The sequence below is a fragment of the Vipera berus genome, assembly GCF_964194415.1.
Source record: "Vipera berus genome assembly, chromosome: 4".
NCBI classification, from domain to species: Eukaryota; Metazoa; Chordata; class Lepidosauria; order Squamata; family Viperidae; genus Vipera; species Vipera berus.
The window spans coordinates 94010098-94036685 of record NC_138206.1 but is presented as its reverse complement, the minus strand read 5'-3'; the positions used below and the strand labels follow the sequence as shown (position 1 = coordinate 94036685).

General features: G+C 37.9%; 1 protein-coding gene across 2 annotated transcripts in view; it reads right to left on the bottom strand.

The window, feature by feature from the left end:
- The window catches only part of CARS2 (cysteinyl-tRNA synthetase 2, mitochondrial), a 35380-nt gene extending 10654 nt beyond the window's left edge, over positions 1-24726 (bottom strand). Inside the window, exons 1-11 of one of the 2 annotated variants that reach the window (XM_081327148.1) lie at positions 24235-24726; positions 22714-22764; positions 19337-19454; positions 17610-17681; positions 16450-16555; positions 15569-15652; positions 12519-12648; positions 11018-11151; positions 7724-7809; positions 5408-5474; positions 235-373 (exon numbers count right to left, since the gene is read on the bottom strand). In XM_081327148.1, the coding sequence (XP_081183274.1) occupies positions 235-373; positions 5408-5474; positions 7724-7809; positions 11018-11151; positions 12519-12648; positions 15569-15652; positions 16450-16555; positions 17610-17681; positions 19337-19454; positions 22714-22764; positions 24235-24545 (1298 nt within the window). In that variant the 5' untranslated portion in view covers positions 24546-24726. The remainder of the gene's footprint in view (positions 1-234; positions 374-5407; positions 5475-7723; positions 7810-11017; positions 11152-12518; positions 12649-15568; positions 15653-16449; positions 16556-17609; positions 17682-19336; positions 19455-22713; positions 22765-24234) is intronic. The other variant, XM_081327149.1, reaches the window with a different exon arrangement.
- Between the last annotated feature and the right edge of the window lie 1862 nt (positions 24727-26588).

Genomic DNA, 26588 nt, shown 5'->3' with positions numbered 1-26588 from the left:
GAACTAAAAAAAGACTCCATTACTTTTCTATTTGCAGTCTATGGCACCCGACAACCAACTCATATTAAATTGTCATCCTTATATATGAAGTTTTACATGCAGACGTTAATTAGAAGGAAATATCTTAAAATCATGCTTGTTGCTTGAAGCAGTTTCTGTTCAGATTTCTACCACGTTGTTCGTCTCCATAAGGCCAATCACAAATGCAAATTATAAAGAATATATAGCACTTACTTTTTCCAAAGTTCATCTTCCCTAATGGCATCACAGTCAAACTGTCCTTTCATATAGGCATTGGCAGTGCTTATAAAAGAACGTATTGTGTGAAGAATATTCTTTGCATCATTCATGGTATCATTACTATATTCCACTCCTAGGAAAATAAATTTATATGGAATAATATAAACAGTTTGACAATATTATAAAATAGAAGAGCATATTTTAAAATTGAACAAAACCAATACTGTCCTTTCCCTGCCCTTTCCTTGTCCAAAATTTCTCAGTGGAGGATTTCTTGCATATATCGAAAATTATCAAAGGATAATTTGAGAAGAATATCTTATTCTATCAAAGAATTTTGATTTTTTTGTTGTTATATATATCCCGTTAATTCCATTTTTGGAAGGATTTGTTTTAATGAACAGGGGTCCCCAACCCCCGGTCCGGGGACTGGCAGTAGTCTGCAGCATGCCAACAACCAGTCTCCGCAAACAAGCAAAGCCCCATCCGCAGGCTGCAGGTAGCATGCGAAACCACGCCCCCTCTGGTCCGCGAAAAAAACCTCTCTCCACGGAACTGGTCCCTGGTGCCCAAAAGGTTACGGACCTCTGCTATAGAACACTAGAACTAAAATTGAAAAAAAATAGCAGTAGCATTAACAATATTTGGGACAATAAACAGACATAAATGCCTGGAAGAAATATACCACATGAATAAGATATCAAAACAAGTAATATTCTATCATTAGATTTCTATCTTTGGGAATTGTTCAAGGTACATAATAAGAGGGCAAAATAGTACAGGTAACCCCTGAATTATGAGCGTTCCCTTAGCGAACATTTGAAGTTGTACAATGTGCCCCCTAGTGTTTACGAAAAACTCCAAAAATTACGAATGTTGCTGCACCACGGCAGTCGTTCACCCTTATGAACAACCGCAGTGGCACTGCAACATTCACCTTAGCTATTCCCTCACTCCCCACCCCTGCCCCAGGTCTCCCTAGGCACTAGCCCTATGGATACTCACCTTGCAAAGATCGAGAGATCCTTCGCTTTCTTGACTGTTTCCTTCAGTGCGTTTGCAGAGAATGGAGGCCTAAAGTAACACAAGATCACGCAAGATCAGTGGCACAAGATCTCGCGTTACTGATCTCATGTAATCTCATGGTAGTTTACGCCTCTGTTCTCTGCAACAGAGAACAGAACTGAAGCCAGGGAGAATGGACCTCCAGAGGCATGCAAAAGCCTCCCCCGGCCTTCATTCTGGGCCTTGGAGGCTTGGAGGAGGCCTCCGAGGCCCAGAAAGGACCTCCAGGAGCATGTGGCCAATACCTACAGCCTCCGCTCTGGGCCTCGGAGGCCCATAATGGTCCTTTGGAGCCCCGCTGAAGCGTCCCCCGGCATCATTTCTAGGTGGCAGCAGCCTGATAAAGGCCTCTGACACCTGGATCAGGCCTTCAGAGCCCCACTGAAACATCCTCCAGCGTCCTTTAGGATGGCAGCGGCCCAGAAAAGACCTCCGACACCTGGATCAGGCCTTTGGAGCCATGCTGAAGCATCCCCTGGCATCATTTCCAGGCAGCAGCAGCCCAGAAAAGGCCTCCAACAAACGGATCAGGCCATCGGAGCCCAGCTGAAGTGTCTCTCAGTGTCATTTCTGTGTGGCAGCAGCCTGGAAAAGGCTTCCGATGCCCGGATCAGGCCTTCAGAGCTCCACTGAAGCATCCCCCAGCGTCCTTTAGGGTGGCAGTGGCCCAGAAAAGGCCTCCAACACCTGGATTAGGCCTTTGGAACCACACTGAAGCATCCCCCGGCATCGTTTCTGGGCAGCAGCAGCCCAGAAAAGGCCTCCAACACACGGATTGGGCCTTCGGAGCCCCACTGAAGGGTGTCCCACTGTCATTTCCGGGTGGCAGTGGCCTGGAAAAGGCCACCGATGCCCTGAAATGATGCCGGGGACGCTTCAGTGGGGCTCCGAAGGTCAGATATGGGCATCGGAGGTCTTTTCCAGGCTCTTGCCACCCAGAAATGATACCGGGGGACACTTCAGCAGGGCTCCAAAGGTGTGTTCTGGGCCTCGGAAGCCTCCACGAGTCCTACGAAGCCCAGAACTAAGGCCATGGGTGACGGCCAAGTGTTTCCAGAGGTCCATTCTGGGCCTTGGCGGCCTCCTTTATGCCTCCGAGGCCCATAACAGAGGCCAGGGAGGTGGCCATGTGCTTCCAGAGGTCCATTCTAGGCCTTGGAGGTCTCCCTCTGCTCTTGCTGGGAGCACAGAAACAGAGGTTGGAGAGGAGACAGATCTTCACAACATAAGTGACCTGGCGCAGCATGATTGGGTGGGGGAGTAATTGTGGGGACCCCAGGGGAGGGAGTCTGAGTTATCTCAGTGGGGGGGCACTTGGGTGGTCTGAAGCAGATGGCCTTGTTCCATCACCAGGCCCCTCATGGCCTTCCCCATTGTCAGATACCTCGTGTTCACTTAATGAGCCACACATTCACCCACATATTAAATTAGCGAATGCATGGGTGAAAGATGGGAGTGAATCGCGTTCAAGGTACGAGATTCACTCATACAAATCGAGTTACGAATGGAATGGGTAGGCTCCATTACATTCGAAACTCGAGGACTATCTGTAATAAAAGAATTAACAGTGTAGATATTGCAAATTATTGTTCTGGACACTTATTAGTAGCAGACAGATTGGTCTAAGCAGCACTAAAATAAAATAACGATATTTCTAAAAATGTTCCTTCCTTGTTTCTTCATCTATTTTACTTTCACCCAATTTCCATAAATAAATGGAAACAAGCTGTAGAATAAAATGGATTTTCTGGTCCACCTCACACTCCAAGGTAAGCTCAAAAAAAAAAAAGTACTGTAATGCTACTAAGTCCAATTTCAAAGATGTAGATGTTCCATAGAATTTAATAGTTTTTACTAAACTATACATTTATTGCTTGGGCACAAAGAATGAATGCATGCAGGTATCTTTATTACTATCCATTAATGGGCTTGACTGGATTAACTGGATTATCCAACAATTAATGGTTTTTGAAGGAATTTCTTCAGTCTATTACCTTTTTTATAACTGTACCAGACCTGTTTAAAGAGAATGAACTGTTTCATAACAGAAAGTTCTGGGTATATTAACTTTCAGGAGGAAGTCACTGGGAGAATCTGGAACTAATAATCATCTTGTTCTAATTTAAATTTAAAGCTATTCTCTTGTGTAGGCAATACTACTTTTGAAAAATAGGATCCCACATTTTCTTCTTTTCTGTTGGTGTTTTGAAATGCCCTCTTACAAAATTTGATTTGCTGAAGCTAGGGAGCAGGGAGGGTGTCACAAAGCAGCAACTGAAAAATTATCTGCTCCATCAAGTAAAATGTACTATTTCCAATGCCATGGATTGAATCAGAGAACCATATTGCTAATGAACATGTGATTGAGAAATAAAGGTACCGCTAGCTCTCCAAGTAGACCAGACCAGGAAATTAACTCCATAGGAAAGTTAAAACTATACTTTATTGAGACTGGCTATAATAACAGAATTTTGCAAGTTTGATTGTGTTCAACCTCCATCTCCTTCTTGTAACCCAGTGAATTAGGGAGGAACTTCTCTGAGCTACTTCCAAATGTTATTTTCGTACTCTAGACGTGGAAATGTTTTAGCCCCTTTTGCCGAGGTAACAGTTCCTTAGTATTTCCAACAACCTCATCTACAGGTACTGACATTATAATAAAAGGACTGACTTTGGGGAAACCAAGGTATGTGACATGAGGTTGACTGACCAGAAGCATTAGGCAGCATTACTGTCATACCCAGAAAGATGGCTTGTCTGAGTGGAAGAGGCTGGTTGTGTAAGGCTAGTGAATGGATAGGAGACAGGGTGGGAAGGAGAGACTAAATGCACAATCAGCAATAAAGCAGAGATTGAGCAGGCAAGCAAGAGAAAAAGGCTGAGTGAATGCATAGGTAGATAGGGTAAGCAGACATAGTGATTAGATGACAGAGTACATATAACAGTGGGGAGGACAACATCTTTTTCACATACAAATGGATTTTTGTGCTGACTCTGGATCAAAGGAGGAGGAATAATGCTTCAGGACCACCATAGATAGACCATGTTTTGACAGATTTTACAAAGCCCCCATGGTATAAATTCTTGGAAAACTTCACTTCGTTCTCTTCAACTCAGACTTGGCATGATTTGTTTGTTATGTCTTTGTTTTAGATCAAAGCACACAGATGAGGGGATATGTTTGATATACACTTCAAATACACAATCAGATTTTTATGTGTCTTTCCATATGCATCTATTGCAAATAAAAGCAGCAATATCACTGATGTTCCATTTCAGATTTTAGTAAACAGCCAATCAATGTGATACTGTAGTCTCGCTGTTAAAAAGGAAAAGAATCCTTTTATCTATTAGATTTATGTCTTGCTTTTCCTCAAAGTCAGTGTTCCCAGCCCTTCTGGCTGGGCAAGACCGCTGGTGGTGGCGGTGGGGGAGGGGAGGGATAGTTTCAGCGCAGCCATGCGCACCACTTTCACAAATGCAGCTTTGCATGCACCCACCGCTTCCATGGCCCAGTTCCAAATGGGCAGTGGCCTGCCACCAGGCCATGGGCCGAGGTTCGGGGACCCCTGCTCCAAGTGATATACATTGAATGTATTCCTGCAATTTCCCCAACAACCCTATGATATGCAGATCTTTTCAGGGTATTGAAAATGTATTTTATGACAGGGCTTTTCAACCTTTTCACCCATTGTACCAAGCTGGTACCTGTACCACTGGTTGAAAAGCCCTGTTTTATGAAACATCTAAACACACTGAAATCTTCCAATGAAATAACATGGAACATGGATTTAAACCACAAGTTCATCAAATAAGTCACTAAATATTCCTGCATCAGTCAAAATCTGAACTCTTATTAATTTCGCTATGAAAATAAAGCATAGAGCCTTTTTCTTCAGTTGCCAGCTGGAAAAAGGATATATTTTAAAGTTTAGCTGAAATTAAGAATGAAACAAAATGATCTTAAAATTTAAAGCTGTCCCCTGAAAACATTTTAAAAGTAGTCATTTCAGACGTATGCACATAAAATAAGCATCTAATTGCAATTTCATCAACAATATACATCTTGTAAAGTCATTTGTAGTCCAAGAAATTTTCTTACCTGAGCTGTACTTGGTCCGCAAACAAAACATTCTAAACTGATCAGATGAAAATTCTTTTAGAAAATCCTAAGGAAACAAAAAAGAGGAGTGTCTCTTTCTTGATTTTGCTAACAGAGTTAGATCATGAAGAATTTGGCAAGGCGTGGATGATGAGCCCCATTTCAGAATTCAAATGCTTTCCATCACATCCAACCTCTAGATTAAAATGTAGCACATTATCCATGTTCATGCAGGGATGCCAATATTTGCTTTTAGATCTAATGATTATTCAACGTTTGAACTGGAAAAAATCTGTCCAGACCAGTTAGCAAATCTGATATTTTCTCAAAAATCATTGCAGCCCGAAACATGAGGCGGAGATAAGACCAGTAAAAAAAAGGGAAGCTTTAAAATGCACTTGTTCTCTCAGTGCACATACATAAGATGGCAAAAACAGAGAAAGAGACGAATACAAGCACACTCAGAGCTAGGCACACTGCAATAAAGAGTGTGTGTCATCCCACCCTGTAAATAATGTGTACACACACTGTTTCTAACCCCTGGAAAGGTTTCTGGGATTCAACTGGAAGACTTTTGCCTCATGCGACTCTTTCTCCTCATTTTAAAGTTGTTCTTCCATTTCTGCAGCCTACAATCAGCCTTATGCCCCATATCATGACATCTGGCAGAATCTGACAAAGCATTTGGGCCTTTTGCTGAAAACAAAGCATAGCTCTATTTCTTATGGATGCAGAGATGTGGAAATGCAAGACGGCAAAAGCCCATCATGACTCTGTCCTGGGTGACTGGCAATACCCACTTGTTTTTTCAGAAACATTAATATTTTAGAAATGTAAAATATATTAAAACTAAAATTGTACAGAAACTCAGCAAGTGCAGGTTAAAGCAAACTGAAAATATATACCATATATATGCATGGTAACTAATTTCAGTCTATTATAGTCCAAAGTGAAAGAGATTCAGTTTCCTCAGTGAAAAAGGCCAGCACCGTTTAGTGGCAAGTCAGCTGACCAGGCCTATTTTATATATTATGTCTGGTAGGATCACTCAGAGTCAAACAGGGACAGAGCCTATTCTTTGATAAGAAGAACAAGAAATGGATAGTAATGAAAGTAAGAGATATACAAGTGCAATTCAGAAATAAATCTTCATTTGGTTATCAATGACAGACACTCGCAGGTACAGAACTTTTATTATACACATTAGAAAAGTACAACATTACATTACTTTTTGACATAATCGCCATTCAAATTGAGGTACCTGTCATAACATCTTACAAGGTTTGAAATTTCTTAGCGGTAGTCACTCAGTGCCAAATCTGGGCTATGGGGGAGGGTGATCAAAAACATCCCAATGGAACTGCTTCAAAAGTTCTTGAGTGCGTCTAGTGGTGTGCGGGCGAGGATTATCGTGAATCAACACAACACTGGAAGTGGTGCCATAGAAAATGCCAAAGAAGTACTGCTAGTGAAGTTCATGGAGCATGGTTCGATCATCAATTCAGAAGTCTACTGTGAAACATTACAAAAACTCAGATGAGCCATCCATAACAAGAGTCGGTGCATGACTTCCAGTGTAGTGTTAGTTCACAATAATGTTCGCCTGTACACCGATAGACGCACCCAAGAACTTTTGAAGCAGTTCCATTGGGATGTTTTTGATCACCCCCCCATAGCTCAGATTTCACGTTGAGCGACTACTAAGGAATTTCAAACCTTGTAAGATGTTATGACAAGTGCCTCAATTTGAATGGTGATTATGTTGAAGAGTAACATAATGTTGTAGCTTTCTAAAGTGCATAATAAAATTTCTGTATCTGTGAGTGTCTGTGATTGATAACCAAATGGGGGTTTATTTCTGAATTGCCCTCATAGAAGGCACAAAACTGCTGGCAAGAGGTGTTGACACTGTGGCATACTCTTGTATCTTCTATTTGCAAGAAAGGGAACATGCAGTCACAGCAAACAGAGCAATTCTCTTTTTTTAACATACAATTTAACCCTCTGCCCCAGTGGCCTCAGAGAGTAAATTCTGCATAATAATGCATAGGACTGTACTGTTCATTTTTAAGGGTTCTGCCCAACTTCAAAGAATAGAAACTGGAAGCTCCTATTACTCTATCTGCCTCTATAAACATTTGTCTTAAGATATCCACCAAATTTGTTCAAGAAAAGATCCCAATGCTCCTGTTCAAATTCTCTTTACACTAGCCTCCACAAGCCACTTCCCATCCACCTTCTGCACAGTCCAAATCCTACAGTTTTGCCCAGAAAAATATTATTAAAAAATAGCTAGATAACGTGAGTTTACAGTACCTTAATCGTAATGTAGTTTTTTAATGATTTTGACATTTTTTTACTCCCTCTAATATGCAGATGTCCTGGAATGAAAAAACAAGTTCCTGCTTTGTTTTAAAAACAAAAACTGCTCCAGAATTAGGAAAGACAAAAGAAAATTATTTTTCTTAATAGGAGACAGGAAAACAAAAAAAATGAGACTTATTTCAACATTCATCTTTAAATATTATCCGTTATTTTTATGTATCAATAAATAGTAAGAACAATTCAAAACCTCACACAGATAAAAATATATTTTTGGTAAATGACTTAGGGATGTGTCTTATGATAAAATTTAAGTAATTAAATATTGCCAAATAGAGAGATAATGAAACTTCTCATTTTCTATCAATTCATTAATTACAGGATATATTTTATGGCAAAAAAAATACTCAACATAACATTTTTGTATATCATTTAGTCTGCTTTTAGAAAAAAAATAATGCACTTCTTGAGATAGAAACTTCTTTTACAGGCTATATAGTTCAAGAGTTTACAGCTGTCACAGTATTTCTGGATTCTACATGTGATAATATATAGTATGGTATATTTTATCCATCAGTACATTTCATAAATATTGCAAGAAAAGCTAGAAGATATTATTATTTAGTTTACTTTAATTCTATATTCTGTTACAGAACACTGACCATTTATTTTCTCAAACTGATAGTCAATTATTAATTCACACCAAGTTAAAGAAACTTTGTAGACATTTTAAAAACCAATTAATGGACACAGCAGCTTCCATCCTGGTAATGTTTATTTATTTTCATCCCAGTCTTCATTATTTTTTATAAACAACTCAGGGTGGCAAACATACATTAAAAGATACATATATGGGCTTCCGGTTTGCGCGCATGGCACTTTCGGGCGTGCAGGAAGAGCTCTCTCCCTGCCGTCCAATCCTTCTTCATTGGAGGACCCTGAAAAGGGTCGAAAGTTGCCCTGGAGGGATGACCACACCTTGTGATTGCGGAAGGGCAGCAGCCCTCCGCTTGAATTCGGAGCAGCTCCTTTGGCCCGAAGAAGAGGAGATCGGCCATCAAGATGGCCGATCATTAAGCCGTTCCCTGCCGAAAGCCAAAAGCACCATCTAGCACAACGAAGCAATCTGGAGGACCTGGGTGAGACCTTACCTTTCTTATCCCCCTATCTGCCTTCCTGTGGAACTTTTCCAAAAATTTCCTCCCCCCTTTTTTGAAAATGGCATTTGTATACTTGGGGAATAACATTTTAAGTCTTAAAGTGTCAAAGAAAAAAACAACAACTGATTAAGCAAAGAAATTAAGCAATCTTATTTCTACTTATTAAAAAGCTCCTATTTTTGGTGGGGATCTACTACCCTATTTTCTGTTTAAGATGTGAATTAAGGAAAAAAGAATGGAGTAATTATACAAAAGCTTTATATTAATTTGGAAAAAAAAGAACTTCACAACTTATTCTATATGCTATTGATGACATCTTGTGGCTAAACCTGGAATAGCAAGTAAACCTTTTGCCTGTTGTGAAAGCTGACTGAATAACAGAGCTGTCCTTGACACTATCTTCAAAGATGGGAATACCTGGCACTGAAAACAACTTTTAGGAACATTGGAGGTGGAAAATTATTGACTCCTATTAAAATAGCCTCCATGGAAGAAATATGTGCTGAAAAACTTAGAACACTTTAAAAGACTTGTGGAAAATTGGTCATTCGAGATTTAATGTCTGTTTGTTAAATATATGTCACTTGTGTGGTGATGCCATTAAGTGATCAAATTACATCAACTGTCAAAGACATTTTGATTGTTGCAAAAGTATTATATTCAAAATTTCAAATTAAACAAATATTAAAAAGAATTACCCTTAGTATGTGTATTCTCAAATGTAGGTATCTTCTTTTTTGAAAGATAACCAGTCTTCCTCTACAAATCTGGGTATGCAACAATTTGGGGGCCACAGGTACATTTAATACTTTTGAAAATATTATATAATGGAAGCTCTCACAAAATGGCTGCCATAGCTGGGAATTCTATTCATAAAATGGCTATCAGAATCAGAATCACAGTTGGAAGATACCTTGTAGGTCATCTAGTCCAACCCCCATCCAAGAGGCTATAGCCTATTGCACACACCCATCTCCCCAAAGGACAAAGGAATGAGATTGTTTATCCCTACCTCCCCAAGGTGTTTCCTATTATTCAATTTTACCTTTGTATTTTTCCCCTCCCACAGGCAAGTGCCATTTTTATTTTCTCAGACCCAGGCAGCCTGAAGATACAGTTTATCATTTAATGGCAAGAAACTATATTTCTGGAGGACAAAAACACAATGAAAATATTCGCAGAAATATTACCATTTTTTCAGAAATAAGTCCTTCCTTCCTCCTTCCTTCTTCCCTTCCCCTCTGCTCAGAATTCAGAATATGTCTTGTAGTATTTCTATGTAAATATTTCCAAGAATATAATGGCTTGAATCTCAATATTATTTATTTATCAAATTTAGGCACCACCCATCTCACTTTCTAAAATTCATCGTCAGAATGTAACTTTCCTATCAACTCAGCAATTCCAAGGAATTTTACAATCCCTCTTGAGTAAAGTAGCCAGCAGTACAAGGATATAGAAGTAAGGTCTAAAACTGGGCAAAAGTTCCTCATGTAACAAAATTCCATTCTAGCAAAGTGCTACTGCTATGTTTTTAGTAGCTCTCTGTCCTTATATGATGTTTTAAAAAATAATTTCCAAATGGCAAGTCTTGAAGGATGTTCAGAGAGAAAGGGGACAACAAAGTCAACTTTTATGAATTTCCATTAGTTCTAAAAATCAGGGTCCAAGTAAACTTTTGTCTTAATTTTTCATGTTTAACCACCCAAATAGATGGATGAGCCCTGCACTGTTTATCCTTGGAAAGGTCAGCCAGAGATACTCCAAGCAGTTAAAGTGACTCATGCTATAAAATCTGCCTAAACATTATATCACGGGTGTCAAACTTGCCACATTACATGACGTGTCATGATTTTTTTTTGCATTGCCGGCAATGGGATGGGCGTGGCTTTGGTATGATGAAACTGGCCCACAGGCTAAGGTATAATAAACCTCAATAGTTTCAACATGTAAACATCTTGTAGGCCATGAAATAAGCTCACTTTATGATAGTTTCTATATATCTTGATTTATTTAATGTGTTCTTCACAAAGTTCATTGTCCTTCATAGCTGTGTAATTTCATGAATCCAGATTATTTAAATAAAAGGAATAAAAAAATTTAAAAGTTTATTTAAACCAGAACTTACCAGAATGTAGAAAATAATTTCCCCATTGTTCACATTGATGATAAGCCTCGCATTGAGCAATTTCATTTTCATGATGAGGAAATGCAAGATCTATACCACCAGTATGGATATCCAAATGTCCCCCAAACACTAGACTATTAAAATAATAATAGGTTAAAACAAATGAATAATGACTAGATTTAAGGAAATGTTAATAAATTAACACAAAATTAATATCCAAACTATGGCTTCAAATCAATAAAAAATTGGGAGCCAACCTGGGAATTTATTCTTCACACATTTCAAGGGAATTTCTTTAAGCCATTTGCTTGAATGTTGCAATATTTCCAAACTGTGGTAGATCTGATTTTCTATATCTTTGCATGTAATTCAAACATGCCACTGGATAATTACATGTAGCCTTGCTCTTAGCATCCAAATTGTCAAAACAAATGCTAGATTACCTCTAAAGGCCCAGATTGTGCTAAAATGTATGATACAGTAAAGAAATATGTGGCTCACATCAATATTACTTTTACATTAACATCCTAAACCTTACATACTTTAATATAGATTTAATTATACTGAATTTTAATGGATTGTATCTTACTTATACATTAAACTGAATTGGAAATATTTTCTCTCCATCCATTACCTCACATTAATTTAATTGAGTAATTCCTGGGAAAGCTATACTTTCTGATGTTTTCTTTACAATGTGGAGGGAAAATAACACATTGGTCCTGGTCCTTATAAACATAATTGCTGCAAGGGATTTTTTTAGACAAAAGGAGACATAGAGCTATTTGCAAAATGTACAATTCTGCCTTGTAAGCCGTCTTATTTGAGGCATTTCCTTTCACCAGGCCCAAGGAAACTGGCCTGGAGATGATCCAACAAATTTCTAAAATGCCACCACTTTCAACAAATTTGATAGGCTCAATACAAAGACATAAGGGATATAATACACAAATTCAATTCTTTACTGAATCTCTACTCAACATTCACCCATAGAAAAGTCTGTCAACGCCTTCCCATTCTTTTATTGCAATCTCCAGATCTACAAGCTTGGCTTCAACACAAGAGACATACGCCACAATCAATCAATCAACATTCAGGATGACAATGCTATGGACCATAGCAGTTAGTTTAGATTTCAAGCTGCAAAGGAGACAAAAAGCTGTTGGCATTAGTTAGCCATCATGCCATTCAGATGAGTCTGTTTCCAAGTGTGCACTTACAGCAGTCCCAAACTGCAATTCCTATTACATTTTTAGCAAATAAAAACATGCTTGTGGTATTAATAGTTATTAATATTGTTTTATGTTACTTTATTATTGATATTGTTTTCATTCCTAATTAGGAACCACCCAGAGTCTGATATAAAATGAGCAGCTGTATGTTTTAAGTAAGTAAGTAAAATAAATAACTGACACCCCACACTGACCCTGTAGTGTTTCTGCCAGCATTGCTTAGTATGTTTTTGAACAGAAGCAAGATTAGGAAATGAAAAAGAGCTGACCTTGATATTGTAGAGCATTCAATGTGCCAGCCAGGTCTTCCTTTCCCCCAGGGGGAATCCCAGCATATCTCGTGAGGTCTGGCTGCCTTCCAGAGAGCAAAATCCTTCTTGTGACACTTATCACTAAGCCCTGCCAATAACAAGTAGTGATGACATGATTAAAGAGAAAACTCCCGGAATTCAATGTTTCAAAGAAATCCATCAGAACAGGACTTATAGTGTGGATGTCATGGGCCTCATTTAGCTGAATGACCAGAACAAATCCCAAATACAGGTAATCCTCAATTTACAACCATTCATTTAGTGACTGTTCAAAGTTACAATGGCACTGGGGAAAAAAAGACTTACGACCAGTTACCGTACTTATGATTCACAGCATCCTCGTGGTCATGTGTTCAAAATTCAGGCATTTTGACTGGCATATATTTACAATGGTTGCAGCATCCCGGAGTCATGTGATAGTCATTTGTGACCTTTCCAGCCAGCTTTCAACAAGCAAAGTCAATGGAGGAAGCCAGATTCAATTAATGACATGATTCACTTAACAACTGCAGTGAATCGCTTAACAACAGAAACTTTGGTCCCAATTGTGAGAACTACCTGTACACAATCTAAAAAGTATGGATCAGTGTGTGCCACCTATTGTCTGTGCAGTGCTTTACTGCTAACTAATGCATTAAACTTTCTATTCAGTTTAGCTATAGCTAAGCATCAGTACGTAGCATTGAGCATTGGACTGAAGCTCATGTATAAGAGATCAGGATTAAATGCATAGCCACACCCTAAATCTTTCTTGAGGGTCTTCCAATTTCCCACTTAAGTTGCTAGGATAAGTCCTCTTTAATACTGAAAATATCAAGTTATAGTAAATGTAAAAGAATAGATAATAATAATAATAATAATAATAATAATAATAATAATAATAATAATAATAAGAAGAAGAAGAAGAAGAAGAAGAAGAAGAAGAAGAAGAAGAAGAAGAAGAAGAAGAAGAAGAAGAAGAAGAAGAAGAAGAAGAAGAAGAAGTTGAAAGGGACCTTGGTCGTCATCTAGTCCAACCCCTTGCTCAGTCAGGAAACCCTATACCATTTCAGTGGCTAACTAAAGAAAGTATTATACCAGGGGTGCCCAACCACCAAGCCGCAGCCCACTACCAGGCCGCAGCCTGTTCGGAACCGGAAGTGGTGGGTGAGCATGTGTGCCCGTGCGTTTGTTGCTCACACAGAACCATCCCATCTCCCCCTTCCCTCACCGGTGTGCCAAGCCTGAAAGGTTGGGGACCGCTGTATTATATATCTGGACATACAAAAGAAACCAACCGTGTCTTAACAATTTAAAGGGATATACAAATACCAAACTCAGAGAGTGACCTGGATAATTTTCCCATATTGGATTTGCAAAAAAAAAGCTTGTTAAAAGCTTTGAACAGAGAAGGGACAAAGCTTTGCGAGAAGGGAGAAAGAAAAAATGAAAATAAATCAAGGTTAGGACACTATATGAAAGGGCTATAGATCCAAGATTTTAAAAAGTAATCCTTAATACACTTTGCTCACCAAGACTGAAATGATGAGGTTTTAAGGATTTGTTTATTGTTAAGAGATGGCATATGGGAAGAAGCAATCACTTGTTATATTTTAAGAGAACGTGATAAATTACTAAAATTGTTTATACAGGTATTCCTCAACTTACAATAGTTCATTTAGTGACCATTCAGTGTTACAATGGCACTGAAAAAAGTGACTTATAAACTTTTTCAATTATGGCATTTGCAGCATCCTTATGATCATGCGATCAAAATTTAGATGCTTGGTTCATATTTATGACCACTGCAGCATCCCAGGGTCATGTGATCACCTTTTGTGACCTTCTGACAAACAAAGTCAATGGGGAAATCAGATTCACTTAACAACCAGGTTAGCAAATTATCAACTGCAGTGATTCACTTAACAACTGTGGCAAGAAAGGTCGCAAAATGGGGCAAAACTCATGTAACAAATGTCTCAACAGAAATTTTGGGCTCAGTTGTGGTCATAAGTCGAGGACTACCTGTACTTGTGATAAAAGGAGAAATCATGCCTTTTATATTTTTCTTTTCCTTTATATTTGTTTTTTTCCTATTTTTTCCTTGTCTTTTTTCTGCACCTATTGCTTCTTTTTATTCTTTTATTTTTTTAGTTTATATTAGTTTTTTATCATTGTAGTTGTAATTTTAATAAAATTACTATTTAGAAAAGGGAAAGTATCATACATCAGTAAAAATTGCCTGAGAATCTACCTATCTCATGTATGCTTCCAAGGAAAAGGTCTTGGGGTCTGGTCTCTCAGAGAAATCAAGAGGACATTGATCAAAAAACCACCTTTCTCTATGATGGGCTCAATGCTGAGGAACCCTTTGCCTCCAGAAGGTGTGTGTGTGTGTGTGTGTGTGTGTGTGTGTGTATGTATGTGTGTATATATGTATGTGTGTGTGTATATATATACATATACATATACATATACATATACATATACATATACATATACATATACATATACATATACATATACATATACATATACATATATATATATATACACACATACACACACACACACACACACATATAAATGAAGCCGGACTGTAATTTTTATCTTGTTTCCAATTTGATTCTACTCATTTTATTTATACAATTTATTATCAAAAAATTTTTGGAATCCAAAGAGTTCACAGAAATATAAATTAATTTCATTACACAAACTATGTGAAACATAATCTGCCCTCAGCCATGCATTTGCCAAGATAACTATAAAGTTAACTTGTTACAGAAGTAGTTCTACAGCTGGTCAAGGCTACAGTTCTAGGAAAGTGCGCAGGAAATACTTCCCTTTTTTTAAGGTAGCCAGTCCCATAGTATTGCTATATTGCTGTTACTGCTTTATACTGGGTTGGTTAATGTTAAGAATATTTTATGACATATACAAACTCTCTAGAATCTTAGTGAAGACATACAGTATGTATAGCAAGTAAATAAATAAACTTGTACAAAGATCAGTAACCTTCAATAACATACCAAATTCCTCCTGGGCCTCAGGATAAATACTTCTTAGTTTTCCGTATCTGTCTCCCCTAGAACGGACATCAAAATAAACATTACCTGTCGGAAATAAACAATTTGATCTTATTATAAAGATGGGAAATATGTAGTATTCTACTCGAGGGAATCATCAATCAATGCCTTTACTTTTATGCAACAATGCAGGCTAGCCCATATTATACACCAGATGCAAAGGAATGGTCCTGGGTATGCTGTTCCCTAGAGACAATGCAAGTGTAGCCTATGCTGCTCACATTTCAGTACCAAGGCAGGAGAAATTTCATAGCAGACCCAAGAGACAAAAATACATTAATGGACAAAACACACTGAGACAACAATCGTGCCAAGGATGCAGATTTCTCACTCTCCATAATCAGTGAAGGTAAGCATATTCTACAAGCAAAAATTGGAATCAGTTACTGTTTGTCCAATGATCATTCTGGTGTTAGGTCAATTTATTTCTTAAAAATGTTTTACCTATGTTTCTACACCCAATTATTTCCAAAGTCCCTTGCCAGTAATATAATAAGCTCGTAGCCAAAAGAAAGAAGGAAAGAGGAAAAAAATGTACAATGTGATAAGAGAAGCCAGTGGAAAGGCTGCAGGGGTCTTGTGGATAAGCCCTAACTCAGCAATGTAGCCTGTTAACCTACACTGCCTCTTTTGATAAGGCCTTTCAACAAGCCATGCATCACAATCTCATCAATAAAAAAGGCAGCATTAATGCACAAATGTAAAAGTGTTACTAACACTCATCTATACAGGTGGGTTAAGAATGCCCCAGCCAATTCCAAAGCAATGTACTAACTGAACTGCAAACACATCACAGGATTACTGTTAAGACTGGGAAGTCTTACCTTGTGAAGTTGCATAACCATATCCATTAGTAACAAGTTGCTGTATAAAAGAAATTATCTGAGGAACATTTTCAGTTACTCTCATATAAATTGTGGGAGGAAGGACCTATGTAAAAACAGAGAATTATATATTAAGGAGATGATTAACTGCTGATTAAAGTGATACAAAAGCAAAGGAATGTCTCTCTAAAGGAATACATCAATTAGGTAGGAACTGAGTATCTTAAAAGGTTAAATTATGGCAACTGGACCAAAGTTTATTAAAACTGAGACATTTTGTTACTCATCCAAGTAACTTCAGTGAAAATGAAAATTTAGGTAGGCAGATAGTCGTTGGAAAGAACCAACTCTTGCCATACAGACTCAGTTTTAATAAACTTTGGTCCATTTGCCATGTTTTAACCTTTTAAGATACAATCTCAAGTTCATGACTCTGGGCATCTAACAATAATTTAAAAAAACATAAAAATGAAGACACAACAATACACATGTAATCTGTAACTACGGAAAAAAAATCAAATCCAACAATAACAAATCAATCTAAATGTTGCAAAGGCTCGATCACACCTCCAGATTCCCAGGCCTGTGATGGTCTGAGCAGTTTGGACTAGATCTTCTCTTCCAACCCTATGGTTCAATGATTTCCACATCATTTTCCCTCTACTGTTTCCGCTCTTCTTTCATCTCACCTTCTTTTTTATCCTTCCAACTTTTATATCTATTCACCTGCTTAGCCCCCTTTCCTTTGTCTATTTCCGGCATTGCTCCCTCTCTTTGAATCTTTCTCCCTTTTCACTTAAATGTTCCTTTCTTTGTATCAGCAGACATTGCCTTTCTTTTTAACTCTACCTACTTCTCTTGCTTGTCCTCCACTTCTTCTGCATCCCACATCCATGTTTCTTCCACTTATTTTTTTTCTTTTGTTGGTAAGATCCACAGAACCAAATCTAAGCCACAGCCTATCTACTGTTGCATCCAGAATTTTTTTCTTAAAAGGTTTTAAAGTGTTGTTACAAAGCTAAACAAAGAGGGGGCAACAACTACTATTACAACTAGGGCACCCTTTGAGTCAAAGGGAGTTCTCCACCACTGTCCTAGCAGCTCTGCAACAAAACAAGATTTACATTCAACATTAAAGCATATCAATTAAATGTTTGTACATTTAAGGCAGCCATATCTTGTTTAAAGTCCTCCTCATAGCAACGAGCAAGGGTTTCTGGGGAGATTTCCATCTATAAGAAAACAGCAAGTGATTAAGCCATGCATCAAGTGTAAGAGCTATCAGAGGTTATGAAATCAAGATATAACTAAGAGGTCTCACCAACTGTTCTTCTAATGAATTAACATGTTAAAAGGTTTAAGAAATACTGGCTTAAAGGATCTCCAAGATCCGTTCCAACAGAACTTTTATGATTTAATAATTACTAATTTTATACATCTATCTATATAATATTAATAATCTGATTCTTGCAACCTTTTATTGGGTGAAATGGTGCATCAAAGGGCAAAACATTTTCAACCAAGGTAGCTCAAATGGCCTATCTTACAGAAAGCATCCAAAATCCGGGACCCATGACTCCCACGGAACTGAAATTTGACAAATTTTATAAAACATTTTATGAAATAAAAATAACCATAAAGTACTTTATGACATAATCCAAAATGTCATAAACATAAAATTCCTTGTCTGACTATGCTGTACATTTCAACGTGGGCTACTTTTAAAGGCAGAACTTTGCCATTATATTAGAAACTCTGCCATTGTTGAAGGCACCCAATAAAGTTACAACTACAAATATCTCTGAAACAATGACCCAACAAGTCACAGGTTGTCCAGTAATACATAAATAATTCTGAAATATACACAAGTAGGCTTTGATTTATGACCATTTATTCAGCAAGTGTTCACAATGTTGCTTAATGAAGGGGGACTATGACTGGTCCTTGGAGTTCTGCTCATCACAGGGTCCCCTGGTCATGTAATTATTATTTCTGTCATTCCCTACCAGCTTCCTATGAGGAAAGTCAGGAACTTGTGATGATTGAGATCCTAGCTTAATGACCTGCAAAGTCCTCATTTAACAATAGCAACTAAGATTGGCAGAATTATCGTTGCTATGTAATGCAGTAATTTCACATCATGCTTTATGATTGCATCACTTAGCAACAGACATCCTGGTCCTCATTATTATTGTAACCAAATGTAATTAAAGTAATAATATGAAGTCATTAAAAATGTGCTGATCTAAAAATCAGACAGAAAAAATATTCCCCTGACATTAAGCTTTGACCTTCTCATTCTGCAACTGTAGGGGCTGCACATTTACTTGAAAGGATTCTCCAAATCATTTGATGGAGCAACCATGGCAATGGAAGCTAGGAGAAGGTCATTTCAAATAAGGATTTTCACTTCAAGCAAGCCTGATTGCTCACCATGATCATTATGAAGGCTTTACACTGCTATATAATTCTGGTTGACTGGGCTTTCCTAAAGGAATGGAAGCTTTGTCAGAGAGCTTCTCCATGATTTGACTTGTTATTGCCATATTTAATTCTCTTACTACTTTTGTACTACAGTGTTCTTGTACTTGTTTCTATTTGGGGTTTGTTTTATGTTGTGTTTTTGAAGTGTTTTTGATTGCAACGGCCAACCAATATGTTCAATAAATAAACAAATAAATTTCAAGGGTTTTAACTATTTTCAGCTTATTTAAAATCAATTCAAACAGATCAATTGTATTTCACTAACTTGGATATGATGCAAATAGCACAATACAAGAGCACAGAACAAATTTTAGATACCAAGCAATAAAACATATATAAAGTAATACACAATATAAAATATACATTCTAAAAATGCATAAACTAGGCTGATTTATATGCTTACCTCACGTGCTCTTTTAATTATTTTATCATCTACATCTGTAATCCCCATCACCATCACTACTTCCTTTCCAAATATCTTTGTTATTACTCTTCGAATTATGTCAAATCTTACATAGGAACTGAAATACAGGGAGAAAAATCATGGATGTGTTAGGGCAGTGACAAGTTTTATAAATTCTGATCATCATTTTCAGCTCTGAATATACCCAAAATATATTAGAACAACAGAATCTTATGGTACATTAGAAGATTTACTATGACATAAAATGTAGTTTTTGCGCAATAGGAAAGCTTCAGGAGTCTGAGATCTATCCTGCTTTTTAATTAGGCATCAATATGTGGCAAACACTTATGTCTCAGGTGGATGCTTAAAATCACCTACAGTTGAAATTAAATTATTCTAAAGCCAGAAACTAAGCAAAATTTACTGCCACTTGACACAAAAATATTATCCCATGTTTTAATGAAGATTTCACTTGGTGGGCAAGGAAGGGAGAAGACTTTTTACTGTTGCTGCAGTTAAAAATTGGGAATCAGGTCAATCAACAGCAAATCCTACAGATATTTATAAAATGCCACAGGAAGTTTTTTTTTTACCCCTCCACAACTTTACCTGATGCTTGAACTGTGCTACAAAATATAAGAGACAGGTGGCATTTCTATACAACCTTCAACTGGCTTCAACTGCACTGGCTTCCGTTTGCCCTCCGGGTGAGATTCAAGGTGCTGGTGATGACCTATAAAGCCCTAAATGGCTTGGGTCCGGGATATTTAAGGGAACACCTGCTGCCAGCATCAAGTTCCCTTCGGCCAGTGCGCTCGCAGAGGGAGGGTCTTCTCAGGGTGCCGCCGATAAAAGATTGCCGGCGGATAACACCCAGGGGGAGAGCCTTTTCTGTGGGTGCGCCTGCCCTCTGGAACCAGCTGCCCGTGGAGCTCAGAACTGCCCCTGACCTACGTTCATTCCACCGAGACCTGAAGACTTGGCTCTTTGAGCTCTCTGACCCAGGCTGAGAATTTTAACTGGGGTTTTATTTTCAGGGATAATTTAATCTTTTATTTGTCTTTTAACTTGTATTTTGTATTGGTATGATTTTAAAATGCCCTGTAAACCGCCCTGAGTCCTCCGGGAAAGGGCGGTATATAAATCTAATAAAATAAATAAATAAATAAACTATTTTTAACTATAGCTATTGTTGAATATAATGTTGCGACCACGGCTTGGTTTTTCTATTTTTTTTTCTTTTCAAAGCAATCTTACACCTATACACTCTGAAATAAGCTCCACTACTAACATACAGTAACAATGGTAAACTTTCTTTAATATGCACTGTTAGACAAGTGTCTTGTTTTGATTAAGCCCTAAATAAACAGGCCTATGTTGCTGATAAATAAGTTGTTTAGCAATTTTATAGTCTTCCTTGATGTTCCATTTCTATTGAAACAAGGTAATAATTTCTACTTAGAAAATACAGATAGTACTCAGTGAAAATTTGAACCAGCAAGTTGGTCATTAAGGCGAAAATGCAACTGTGTTTTTGATCTTATTTCAGCTTTCCTTTGTTTTACGGATGAGCAAAGGTAATAAATGTGAAGATTTATTTATTAGATTAATATTATGGCTCACACACGGTGACTAGGATTAACATAAAGTTACTTTTTCATCGGCTTTATAATTGCAGTCACTAAATGTGTATATTCAATGCTCATAACATAATTTTATATGCCTAATAAAATATGTAACTAAAATCATTACATTCATATTACTACTAATCAGATAAGTTGGCATTATTTAGCTCCCCAAAATAAAATTATATATTTTATTAAGTATAACCTCCTGATACATATTGGGTAAACAGTCATTATTAAGTCTGAAGTCAGCCAATTGTGGCATTTTCAAGGAATCCTGGCTTAATCTGCTTGCTTGTAAGCTGCCCTGAGTCTTCGGAGAAGGGCGGGATATAAATGGAATTAAAATGGAATTAAATTCTCCAAATCACACTTTCCCCTCTAAATCTGGGTCCCTACACAGTTCTCTTAGATATTTCAGTGAGTTTACTTTGGTGATCTGGAAAAGTCTCATGATAATAAATAGGTCAAAAATGTATCATACTGCAAGGAGTTGAATTTCAGGTTGTATTCAAAGTTGCACTTTGCAATTAGATATCAAAAATGTTCAAAACAGATTTACTCTACTTCTGAAAGGAGAAAAATATAGAAGCTAACCTGACTTCAGTGAGATAAGTTGTTCCAAAATTAGGAGCTGCAACTCTCTGGGTACCAATTTTCTAATTTATCTTAGGAAGGGCACCTACAGCATCATTTCCTAGTTGGACAATATAGATAGGACTATCAGATTCTACTTAAGGAAGACATTCAAAAAACTATTTGTATTTGACTATGTCCTTGCTTTAACCACTTCACCCATAGCTGAAAAATAGGGATACTACAAGTAATAAAATGTTTCACCTAAATCTTGCAATTGAGTAAGGCAACCACTACATAATATATATTGAAAAATTCTTTTCTCCAAGTTAGATGCAGAGGTGTCCATGGAGACAGGGGTGAGTGGGTGTTAGAAAAGACAAGATGCCATCACAACAAACATAAAAAGGGGCAAGGCTATGTGTCATGAACATCATTCTGCAGATTTCCCTGGTCAGATAGATTGACCATCTTTCATGCTACATCTAATCTTCATCCATTTATTTGAACAAGCCGGCTTGGCCTGATGGGGGATGGGTTGGGTTTTTATTGTCATTTTTAATACCGGTATATGTATTTACTGTTTTTAGCTTGGGCATATGTTTAATTCTTTTTAACTTTTGTATTTTTGTATTTTTTTATATGTCTGCCCTGTTCACCGCCCTGAGTCCTTCGGGAGAAGGGCGGTATATAAATAAAATTATTATTATTATTATTATTATTATTATTATTATTATTATTATTATTATTATTATTATTATTATTATTATTATTTAATGTCTTTGTCAATTCTCTATGTAGTTTCTTGGGATTAGTGAACCTAATGAGACTTTCATTACAAATAAATACAATATCACGGTTAACTCAGCTAATTCTTGCTTTTTGTTGAAAGAGCTAATCAATGCTAGTTTATCTAATAAAATAGTCATTTATGGGGAGAACAAGGACAAGATAAAAATCTAATAAATAATAAACAAATGACAACATTATCACACAAAGACTGCAATTTGAGCAGATGTTACAAAAGAAGGTTGTAATGGCATTTGCATGCACCACACAAATGTCAGCATTTTACTATGGAACAGAATTTGCTATGGATGCTGCTGCTAATTATAGTCTATATCTAGAGAAGTTTGTGAGGTACAAATGTAAATAAAAATGATTAAAACTCACCAAGCATGCCCAAGATGTGCATGATCATATACAGTAGGCCCACAACTGTACCTGCAAATAAAATTAAAGTGACAAAATCAGAGATACAAGTGGAAAAGTCACATCAGTGAACAGTTTTTAAAAGTTCAACACCAGCCACAATGACTGACCATGGGTGATGAGATTATCTGGTTCTGGTGCCATACTAGGGAGACTTCACTAAGAAATATATTTTGAGAGTCATATCTTATTATCCACATGAAACCTGCTCAAAATTTACCATCTTAATTAGGTCCAAACTGAACAATGGCAAATTTCCAAAGAAAAGGGTATAAGGCAGAACAAATGACTAAATCACAACTAGATTGGGAGCTTGCTTTTTAAGCCCAGGAGGTCCACAAATCATCATCTTTGAGATGCAAACAATAAGGAACTTCAAGAAAGCCTTAAAAGAGTTTGGACTTTATTTTTACCCATTTCTTTGCTAAAGCAGCCTTGCATAACATTAAGTCTTCCAACTAATTCATAATCATGGTAGGTAAAAAGAATAATTATGCATGCTGCACATCACTACAACACGAATTAGCACCACCTAGTCAATCTTGGATGACAAAGTAGAAGATGAGTAACAGGTCCCTAGATAAAGGCAATGACAAACGTATTTCTATGCTGTGGCCAAGTAAATTATATTAAAATGTCTGTAAAGTGATCAGGAATTGAACCTTTACTTTTAGGCCACAAATCTGTCAGCACATGTTATTTAATGCTACCTTTACATTTTCTGTTTCTGCTTTAAGTATTTAATAACTGAGCAAAGCTCCAGAAGATCTCTAGATGGCAATAGATATGCACATGCAAATTCTTTTCTGCCACCTAATTGCTGTCCCTAATTTCACTGGTCAAATATGGTACCCTATTCTATCAGAAGCCGGCATATGGATTTCTTCATCTGTAGCTACTCCTTGGCCTCTGCTAATATTACAGGTATTGATTCACCTGTCTTCTATCTGCTTGAGCATTATCTGACAGGGTTCTTTCTTATTTGGAAGGTAGATACTGTATGCCTGTTTCCCTGCAAGATCAAGTTCAGGAGGCCAGAGGCCTTGGGACAGATGAGTTTCCAAATTCCATAAACCAAAACTTTGCCATTTTAGAGCCTAGGCTGCAATCCCCAATAAGAGCCCCATTCTATTCAACTAACTTTTTATTTTCTTAGAAAAGGGGTTTAAAAATATAGTGTTCTCACTGGGTTTTTTTTAATTGACTAATCCAATTCTGTACTACTGTACTGCTTTTCCTTCCCATTGAGAAAGGCCTATAATTTTACAAGCCCCATGTCAAGGAAAGCTTCCGAAAGGAGTGGCTCCTCCCCCTGCATTTACTACTGTACATCTCCATCAGCAACAAAATAGGTTTATTTCATTGCTTCTATAAGCGCAGCAATCCTGCCCAAGGTTTGTGTGCGCGTGGGGGGGGGGGAGATCTGAAAATTTATCAGTAGCCCAGGCCAGGATAGATTTGACAATTTTCTAATTATTCTACCAAGTCACCACGTTGGCATTTCTCAGGAGAAGGGGCTCTTTGCTTCTGCTCAAGCTGTTATAGATCTGGATCCCGGTGTCTTCGCCGGTGGGTTTGATCCACTTCGTCCTGACCTCCAGGGTACCCCCAGTGCACCTCCTCCTGCGGGAGCCTTCACCCAGCGGATGGCGCTTCTTTGGAGCGGCAGACGGAGCCCTGCTGGCCACCGAAGTTAACCTTCCGTAACGACGCACGTCCAGCCGTTGCAAAGGAGAAGCGGTGGCGTTCAGGGAGCTGCCGCCAGTCCGGGCTAGCAAAGGAGCGCAAAACATGCTTCAGTTGTGGCGAGGAGGCCGGCGCGGCGTTTCAGCAGCGCCTTCTCTTCTACTGCTTGCGCCGAAGCCAATCCAGACACGCAGCACACACGACTGCGAGATCCCGGCGGGTTCCTCCTCCTCCTCCTCCTCCTCCTCCCAGCAAGAGGGAGGGGCTCTCTCGGCGCCGCAGCTCCCCAGTAGAAGGAAGCGTCGCACAGCCCACTCCGGCGGTAGGAACAGTCGGCGCCGGTTGTTCGCCGCTGAGGAGAGCGGTAGCTACAGGCGGAGTCCAGCAGGAAAAGGAGGAGCTTTCGTGGTTCTTTGCCTACGTTAATAGGGAGAGGCGGAGAAAGCGAGGAAGCATTCAACAACGGCGAAACGATACCTTTCAGATTACAGGATTCTCTTCCAGACTTGCCTATGACCTTGAAAGTTGCGTAGCGTTCCGTATTAACTCGCGAAAAAAAACCCGCGGAGACTGAAAGTAAAGCTGGTGCACCTTTTCCAGGGAAGGCATCTGATTAAGTAAACCTGAATTGCAAGGGGAGAGGGCAACACCGCGCGTCTATATGTGCAAGCGGTAAGTGGCTGTAGTGACCAAAGGCGTACCATATAAGCCCTGTTAAAATCTTTCTGAAATATGCAAATCTCTACAGCTTTACTCGGAAATAAAACTCGCTGATAAATTCCCTGGGTGGAGTCTTGGTAGGGGAAAACCCGGGTTCAATCCCTATTCAGTCGGCTTTCTGGATGACTTTGGGCCAGTATGGCTTTAAGTTCTACTCAGACTTTTACCAGGATGAAAGTGTTTGTTGAATCTGCCACTGTGAGCTTCTTAGAGAAACATGAGGAATATGAGAAAAAGGTTTTGAACAGCAGCTTAAGACTGGGTTTAAAACAAACTTCAGAAGCCAGGATGACATCACTGATTTTAACAATGCCATGTCAGGCCTATTGGACTTTGCAGAATCTATATTTTCATTTGTTAAAAAATTATATTTGATTTCTGAGATGTTAGTTGCATTGTCTAAGAACTTTTTCTTAAGAAGCAGACATGTCTCTTAATTTTATCACTGTTTATAAGATGTTTGAAAAGCAAATGTGAAAGTGATCTTTCATTAAATTTAACGGACATATTACATTTTTATCAAAATAACGTTTCCCAAGCAATTGACATTGTTCCAGTAGACACTACCATGACAATTATATTTACACACCTGCACACCCCACTTTGTGATGCCTTGTTTGATGTAATTCAGAATGAATCCCAATATACATGGTCATAAATACCATTAAAGTCACAGTTATTAAAACATACTCTGGAAGTGTGCTTTAATTTTTTTATATGCACTCATTCTATTTTGACACAAGTCAGGATGGCTTATAGCAAAAACAATTTATGCATCCATAGAAATGAAATAAAAATACTACTAAAAAGAAAAATATATATTTTATTGCAATCATTTATATCAAAGAATTCTCCCAAAACATGTAAGCAAATAATTAAAAATAACAAAAGCTACTAAAAACCTTGAAAATTCTGCCCCTTGAGCCTTGAGAAAATAATAGCTGTGGTTTATAGCCCATCCTGCATCTGTAATCCTAGATCATATGTATAAATGTGTGCACCTATGCATCTACAAACTAAAATAAAGTACTGAACAGACACGACTCATGCTAATATTGACTGAGTGTAGTTTATAAAATATGTTAAGACTATTAATGCAAAACATCTTATACATCTATTTCTGATTAAATAAATGGAGTTGAATGAAGATACCAGTTTGCATGTCTGTGTTTCTTCTTTGAAACTAAACTTGCCTAACTCTACAGATTGGCCAGAAAAAAGTTTCCCAAGTTGAAAAAAGTCTTATTCAATATAATAGTTATGAATCTTTGTCTTGAAGCCACACAAATATTGGAGTTAATTGCTCCACACAAAAATAAGTTCCTATAAAACCCTAAGCACCATTTAAGGCTTTCAAGAAGATTCATGATTTTTCAGAAGTTTTTACACAAAGTATCTCCATGTGTAGGTACTTAGCTACTATTGCTATT